The sequence below is a fragment of the Lactuca sativa genome, chromosome 3, assembly GCF_002870075.4.
Source record: "Lactuca sativa cultivar Salinas chromosome 3, Lsat_Salinas_v11, whole genome shotgun sequence".
NCBI lineage: Eukaryota > Viridiplantae > Streptophyta > Magnoliopsida > Asterales > Asteraceae > Lactuca > Lactuca sativa.
The window spans coordinates 246,174,602-246,183,376 of NC_056625.2; the positions used below are offsets into that span (position 1 = coordinate 246,174,602).

General features: G+C 34.7%; 2 protein-coding genes across 2 annotated transcripts; both read left to right on the plus strand.

Moving 5' to 3' along the window:
- The first annotated feature begins 3,699 nt into the window (after nucleotides 1–3,699).
- LOC111883499 (BTB/POZ and MATH domain-containing protein 4) lies at nucleotides 3,700–6,012 on the plus strand. Its single transcript, XM_023879812.3, has 4 exons — nucleotides 3,700–4,283; nucleotides 4,387–4,729; nucleotides 4,841–5,114; nucleotides 5,541–6,012. Exons 1-4 carry the CDS (start codon nucleotides 3,889–3,891, stop codon nucleotides 5,747–5,749), a joined length of 1,221 nt encoding a protein of 406 aa, XP_023735580.1. The 5' UTR covers nucleotides 3,700–3,888; the 3' UTR covers nucleotides 5,750–6,012.
- A 980-nt stretch (nucleotides 6,013–6,992) lies between these two features.
- Nucleotides 6,993–7,442, plus strand: LOC128132925 (uncharacterized). The gene has a single exon (XM_052769932.1). The coding sequence runs from the start codon at nucleotides 6,993–6,995 to the stop codon at nucleotides 7,440–7,442; it is 450 nt and encodes a 149-aa protein (XP_052625892.1).
- Nucleotides 7,443–8,775: the final 1,333 nt, after the last annotated feature.

Genomic DNA, 8,775 nt, shown 5'->3' on the forward strand with positions numbered 1-8,775 from the left:
TTGATCACTAAATTAATTCCAAATTAATTCTTGATCAATACTAATTAAATAATATGATTTCATATTAATATATTAGAACTTATAATATATTAATAAATCATAATAACCTCTTACTCAAATATCCATCCACAAATTGTCCCCGTGATATGCAACCCAAATGAACCATGCTACTCTCGGGTCAAGTACATACCAATTATAGATATGAGCTTAGACACCTAATACAATAGTAAGACTGTCATGAATCCGTCTATAGATTGTCTAAGTGCTTAGACGTAGCACAAGTTTGATGCAGTGTTCATGAGTACTTCTGAAATAAGATTTGATTATTGGATCAAACCCACGCTCATTTGAATCACTTCATGGATTTTATCACGAGTGGTTGTGAGACGGTAATATCTTATATTTTTAAAACGGAGACATATAGTTGTTGTTTTACAAATCGATTGTGCATTGATAATACATAAACGCATCAGTAACTTGATGTTATAAAACGTATTGTTATGTGTGATTTGCTGAGTAAATAGTACAAGCATACGAGTTGAAGTTTATTCGTTCCTTTTACCCTTAATTGGATAAAAGCGATATCTATGGGCCCTTAGATGATTTAGTGATGACACCCTAAGCACTTGGCCAAGCCTGGACTAAGTTGATGTGTTCGATTGTAGTCTATTATCAGTCGTCATGAATCGGAAGTCGGGAAACAAACCTTGGGCTGAGAGAATGATTATAATCCATGTCTTATGTCCATACGATATCATATAGAATGGAGGAATATTTGATCCCTTATCTAAAGGGCATGTTACTGATAAGATCAGAGTTCGACAGCGGATTTTGAAAGCTACAATTGTTGATTAGATTCTGAAGTCGTACTTACAATAATAGTTATTAGACTTATCCAAGTGAGAGACTATTGGATTAGGTGTCTAAGACCATAACTATATTTGGTATATACTTGATTTGATTATGAGCATGGTCCTTTTAGGTTGCCTTCACTCATGCAACTTGACAGGATGACAAGTGGAGAGAGAGAGTAGGATTTATTATATAAATAATAAATTGGTACTCAAAATGATCTTATTAATATATTATATGGAAATCATATTATTAATTGGTAATTAATCAGAAATTAATCTAGTATTAGTTTTGGGATTAAAGGAACCGATTATTAATTGAGGGACTGTTTTGCAAATCATTGATAGTTGCAAAATTGGGTTGATGGACTCCATAGAGTGGAGTGGACGAAATCTTATTGGGAAGCCTAATATATTTCGTCTAAGGGCTCTAAAGAGGGAATCGATGGGCTGCTTGTTGCCTAAGCAAGGTATTAGGGTTTTCACCTGAAAACCCTAGTAGCCACAACTATTTAAAGACCCTTTTGGTTAGTATTTTCGGCCCTATGCATTCCAAGAAGAACCTTGGCCGATTTTCCTTACCTCTCCAAGTCATGCTTTGCATTGGGTGTTTGTGACTCTATTAGAGGTGTAACACTTGGGGCACTAAGCTTTCAAGATTCAAGGTGTTCTTGTTATTACTACATAACAAGTAAGGCAATGATCAAACCCTATTTTACATGTCAATTTCAAAATTGAGTATACAAGATCTAGGGTTATTGCTTTGAGTTTGTATTTCCATGTTCAATAGAGAAAAGCTTAGATCTAAAACAATTAGGGTTATATGTACACCATAAGATTGTTGTAATGTTCATAACCCAACAGATATAACCTAATATCGAGAAATATTAGAGAAATATGAGATTTTGAGTTAAACCGAGAACTCAACCCATAATTATATGGTAACTGTTTATCTTCATTTACCGTTAAGTGTTTATCTTTATTTATGGTAAGTGTTTAACTTCATTTACTTATAAAACCGATCCATCAACAATTTTAAATAATTTCCACAATAAATCCGAACTCAATGATAACAATATATACAATTAAACTGAGAGATCCAAAAAATTTATAAAAATATTTATATATACTTAAGTAAATCATTGGTGTATCTAACAATATAAAATAATGGCCTTGGGCTACGATAATGGAGTCCAAAGAGGAGACTGCAAACCAAACATGCTCTAAAAATCGGACTTACCACCCTATCGTATTCAACTTTGTAATTAGTGCTAGAAATAACACACACCGACACTTAGATGGACAAGAGACGAGGTTGTCTCCCATAAAGATTAAGTAACTCCCATATGGAGTGACAAGTTACTAGGTACCCCTTGAGCCAACACCAAAATAAATAGTGAGACTAACTGAGGAAGATATATGAAGCCTGAGACCATGATCAATCGTAAATTCTATGTAACACAGGATGTATCTCATTGAATGAAAGTGAGGCTCATTCATAGCAAACTCAAAAGAGAGAGAGAGAGAGAGAGAGAGAGAGAGAGAGAGAGAGAGAGTAAATATTTTATGAAAGGAAATAGTTACATTTGATATCATCATAATTGGTAAATTTTCCATTGATTCCTACACAAGGTACAAACTATAAATAATACATCATTATAATAAATATAACCATATAAAGTTATCCAAAACAGATTCAAAGAATAAATCTCATAACATTACAAAGCCAGAATAATACATTGGCCAATATATGATTATTGTGTTTTATTTATGAAATCAGCGAGAAATTTTCCGGGTAGGGATGTCAACGAGGGCAAAGGGGACGGGGAGTGCATCCCCCACCCCCGCCCCCGGAATGTTCAGCCTTTCTACCCCTGTCCCCGCCCCCGAATCCCCTTTATTACCCCCGCCCCCGTCCCCGTTCCTCCGCCCCCGATTGATTTTGGGCTACCTTTTTTTGGGCTAAAAGAAGTTGTTATTTAGGCTAAAAGAAGCTATTTTTTAGGTAAAAAATAATTATTTATAGTAGAATTTTACATGTTAAAAATAAAAAAGTTATAGCATTTTAAAAAATTATACTAACAACTTAAAAACATGTTTTTTTGATGAATTTTGGAAGCTCAAAATCATATTATTGTTTATTATATTTATATAATTAATATATGTAAATATATGTGTAATTTATTAACGGGATTCCCATGGGGGTTTCAGGACGGGATTGCCTACCCCCGCCCCCGATTTTTTTTTAAAAAAAATCCCCCAAACGGGACAGGGCCCCACGAGACTTTTTGACATCCCTATTACCGCGTGGTAAGTCTGATTTTTGTGCTAAGTCACAACCTAAAATGGTTTAAGTGGTTTAATTGTAAAAAATAATAATATAAAATGTTTTTTTTTTCACATTTCAAGGATAATAAATTAAATTTTTTTTGAAGTCATAAATGTCAGGAAACCAATTACTGAGAATTAAATATTATTTTAGACTTGATCATAAATTAAAATTGTTTATTATATCAAATAATAAAATAATAATTTTTTGGAGTATTATTGGATAGCCGGAAGGTTTTTTTTTTTTTCAATAAATAAAGTTAGCATTTAAAACTTAACTTTTCTTTTGGAAAAATAAATAAATAATAATAATAATAAAGAAATAATTATTAAAAATATCAGCCGTGTTGTAATATTTTCAATCAGATAATCCATAAAAAAAAATGGATAGTGAGATAGATTAATAGATGCATTTAATATTGAAGGGGGTTATATTTTTGACAATTATCATTTTAGAATCTAACGTGGTGTAAATATCTTTACTGGTGAGATATATAGCCGGTTGAGTGAAATTTCGACATTTCAAAGAGCGTTTGCGCACTACAGAGAGAGAGAGAGAGAGAGAGAGAGAGAGAGAGAAGCAAAACCCTCGAATTCCCCCTCTCATCATCTCGATTTCCAAATCCGTTCCTGAAAAATCTTTTTTCGAATCCATTTGTGTACGATTTGGGTCAATATTCCTGGTTGATCAACTCGAAAAGATATTCTAATGTCAGACAATGACAAGATCGCCGTCGCCATGGCGGATTCATCGACGAGCTCTCGGTCGGTGACGCAGACAGTGAACGGCTCTCACCAGTTCGTAATTCAGGGCTATTCGTTAGCGAAGGGTATGGGAATCGGAAAACACATCGCCAGTGATAATTTCACGGTGGGAGGTTTCCAATGGGCTGTATACTTCTACCCCGATGGAAAAAACCCCGAAGATAATTCCACTTATGTTTCGCTTTTCATTGCGCTTACCAGTGAAGGTTCCGATGTAAGGGCTTTGTTCGAGTTAACTCTTGTAGATCAGAGTGGGAAAGAGAAGCACAAGGTTCATAGCCATTTTGATCGCTCTTTGGAAAGTGGTCCTTATACATTAAAGTACAGAGGCAGCATGTGGTAGGTTTTTTCTAACATTCTATTTACTGTTATTCCCAAGCAACTTTGTAATCGCCACTCAACTTTTCTTGTTCTATGTTGATTGTTGGGTGTTCTTGATTAGGGGATACAAGCGTTTCTACAGGCGACAATTGCTTGAAACATCAGATTATCTCAAGGACGATTGTTTGAAAATCAATTGCACTGTGGGAGTGGTGGTTTCTGCAACAGATTGCCCTAGGTTACATTCAATCAAGGTCCCAGACTCTGATATCGGATCAAATTTCGGTATGTTGCTTGAAAATATGGAAGGTTGTGATGTTATCTTCAAAGTGGGTGATGAAAAATTTCATGCTCATAAATTGGTGTTGGCTGCTAGATCCCCTGTGTTCCGGTCTCAATTCTATCAACAAGAGAGAGATCATGATGACATTATTATTACTGATATGGAGCCTAAGGTTTTTGAGGTAATTGCACTATATCATTGCTAACACTTTTTTTTTGGGATTTAATAATTTAATCTATCACACAAATAACGAAAGTTGAATTATTAATTACACTTTTCTATTGTGCAACAGGCGATGCTACACTTCATTTACAGAGATGAACTTACAGATGAATTGGTGGCTTCAAGTTCATCCAGTGAACAAAATGTATCCGATTCAGTAGTAGCCAAATTATTAGCTGCTGCTGATCGATACGATTTGACTAGACTCAGAAGGATATGTGAGTCGCGTCTCTGCAAGGGTATATCCGTAATTTCAGTTGGTAGAATTTTAGCATTGGCAGATAATCATCATGCTATGGAGCTTAAAGCTGTTTGCCTAAGATTTGCTTCTGAAAATCTTGCAGGTATATCTATCTATCTCTTCTTTAATATGGGCAATGTACTTTAATTTCTTCCCATAATAGCAACATATTTACAATTTTGTGTTTTTTTTTTAAGTTTTTTTTGCTGATGTGGCATTACAAATGGCAAATCAGTATAAAAGGAAGTGTTGCCATGTCAGCATGTTTTTACTTAATGTGCAAATTAAAGATTAAATCTCTTGACTTGTTAATTGTTATAACACTTAAACATGGTATCTTTTTCAAGTTAAAGTTTGAGTAAATTACATGAATTGTCCCTGTGGTTTGGACCAATTTGCACGTTTCGTCCCTGTGTTTTGTTTTTCACTCGGACCATTAGTTAGTTTTAAACTTGCAGACCTAAAAAGACTATAATGCCCTTATGTATTTTCTTTTGTAAAATTTTTGTTTTTTGTTGTTGAAATGCAGCTGTAATGAGATCAGATGGGTTTCAGTATCTGAAAAGCAACCACCCAGCATTACAATCAGAGATTCTGAAGACGGTGGCTGGTTGTGAAGATGGGTATAACAGTGGCGGCAGTGGTGGTGGTGATGGTGGTTGTAAATCCCGGAGTGTTTGTGCTCAGCTTTCAGATGGCGGAGATACTAGCGGCAGGAGGGTAAGGTCCAGGAGTTGATGGGTTTTGTTTAGTGTAATGAGGTGGTTGTAATTGTATTACAAGGAAATATAGAAAAGACAAGGCGGTGATGGTGGCGGTGGTTGGTGGTGGTGGTGGTGGTGGTGGCTGATCGGAAAGTTGTATGACATGCAGGTTGTGTTGTGAAGTTTATGCTGAATCTGTGTATAATTTTCATTCTCACTTGTTTCTTGAAAGAACTTTGTCAAAATTGTACACATGAAAAAAGTTGTAGTGGAAAGTAAATCTTAATCGTCTAATAATCTACATGATGATTAATTTAAACTGAATTATTTTGTGAATAAATGGATTTAGGTTATGTGTTAGTGCTAAGAGTTAAATGATTAGCATAAAATATACAGCTAAAAGTGGAAAGGTCAGATCGAAAGTTGTTTTAGATGTAATTTTTAGCATATACAACTTATAAAAAAATGTTATTGTTTAGAATAGTATAATTATTATATATAACTAGATAAGGAATCCTACTTTGTGGGGTTGGATTTACCACATGAAACACACAGAGAGCAAGATCAAGTCTACATGTAATATTTCCATAATCTTGTCTTTCAAACTGCCTTGTAGATTCTCAATTTGGCACGTCATTGTTTGTGTTAACATGGCTTTGATCTTCCCGTTGAAATCAAACCAACCCAAAATCTCAAAATCTAAAGCACTTATTAGCCAGAAAACAAATATTTTGATGACTCCAACAATTTGGTTTGAGGAAGATTGATTTACCCATTTGATCGTTCATCTTTTTATCAAGAATTCAACTCCATGATTCACCAACACCAAATAAATCACTAGTAAGTTTCATAGCACATTTGCAATCTGTAAAGAAAACCAATCAACCAATCAAGAATTAGAAAGCAACTAATCACATACACCACTCAATATTGAGTTAAGTCAACTATGAGTTAGATTTGGGTTTGGAAAAGTTGAATAAGGCCTTATGGTATACATACCACGAATGGATTCGTGGTCTAGTTGGCCACGAGAAAAGCTCGTACACACCACCCCGACATTCCGTGGTCGGGCATGGTCGGGATTCTTTGTGTTCCCGACGACGAATTCAAACAAAGAAGGTGATTGGTGGTTGGTTTTTTTGGCCGTTGAACGGCTTTTTTTTTTTTTTTTTTTTTTTTTTTAAACTCAATTCAATAACATAAATGAACCTTCTATTTTCACCAAAACTTACACCACATTCTAACATTCATTCTCTATAACCACAAAACACATATACATGGATTCCACAAAACATATGGAATTTTTAAAAACTTTTGACTCGGATGACGACGTAGAATTCTTCGAAACATTCTTTAACGTTGTGCAACACATTCACAACGAAGAAAGTTCGAATGCTGCTCATACAAGGGCGGTTGTCAATCGTGATCGCCAAGCCGCATACGACTTATTGGTACGTGAGTACTTTGCCGATAATTTTCTTTATAACAACGACTCGTTCGAACGTCGTTTCCGTCTGAATAAGGCTATATTTTTACGTATTAGTAATGCTTTAGAATCTCGTAATGATTTTTTCAAACAAAAACCCGACGCTAGAGGAAGAATGAGTTTTAGTAGTATACAAAAATATGCGGCTGCTCTTAGGTATTTGGGATATGGTATAACATTTGATGCATCTGACGAATACTTGAAAGTATCCGAGAGGACCGCAGTTGAATGTGTAGATTGATTTTCTGCATGTGTTTACGAGGTTTTTCACGAAGAATATTTGCGCAAACCTACTTAACGTGATATTGAGAGATTATATTCGGCTCATGAAGAGAGGCATGGATTTCCGGGTATGCTTAGCAGTCTAGATTGTACGCATGTGGCTTGGGAAAAATGTCCCAATGCATGGCGTTGTCAGTTCACTCAAGGAGATATAGGTGAACCAACTATCATCCTAGAAGCTGTTGCATCTCAAGATTTGTGGATTTGACATGCCTTTTTTTTGGAGTAGCGAGGTCTAACAACGACCTTAATGTACTTGGCCAGTCTCCACTTTTCAACGATATTTTGATCGACAAAGCACCTGATATGACGTTCACGGTGAATGGGTACGCGTACAAATACGGTTACTACCTTGGTGATGAGATATACCCAGATTATTCTACATTGATGAAGGCATACTCAGTTCCTCGAAGTGAAAAGACAAAGTTGTTTACAAAAAAACAGGAATCGGCGAGAAAGAATATCAAGAGGGCATTTGGAGTCCTTAAGCAGACATGACATGTAGTGAAATATGCTACACGACTCTGGGATAAAAAAGAATTAAACGAATGGTTCTAGCATGTATTATAATGCATAATATGATTATTGAATATGAAGGTCGAGCGATTTGCACGTATGATCCGAACGACGTTGTCGTTCAAATTGAGGAGTTCGTACCCGGAACGAACGCGTTTTTAGAGCGAGTTGTTGTAATTCATAACAATGAAACATGTTTCAATCTTCGAGAAGACGCCGCGGAACATTTGTACCAACATAGCATGAATGATGATTAGGTTTTTTAAATGTATGTTTGTTTGTTTTTTAATTAATATAATGTTTTTTTTTTCTAGATTAACTAAGTAATGTAGTTTGAAGTTGTATTTTTATTTTTATAATTAATGAAAAACTAGTTTAAAAAATGAATGCATTTTAATTATAAAAAATGTAATTTTATTATATTTTTGAATTTAAAAAAATAAAAATAATGATGTGGAGTGGTTTATTAGTGGTAGGTATTCCATGTTAGTGGTAGATGAATGTGGTGCTAATGTGACATCCACCACATATGTGGTATGTAGTGGATATAAGGAATGACCTAAGGTAAATGCAAAATAAGAAGGGGGAAATCTAATCAATTTCTACTAGTTATATATAATAAAAAGAAACCTATGTATGAATAGTATATTTTTGCAACAATAGTTCTTACTTTTAGATTTTTACATAATTTTACATTATTGTTATGAATATTTTATTGGTCTTTTGAGTTTTGACCATTGCTAAAATAGTTTGGTTTTTAGGCTTTTGCTACCATA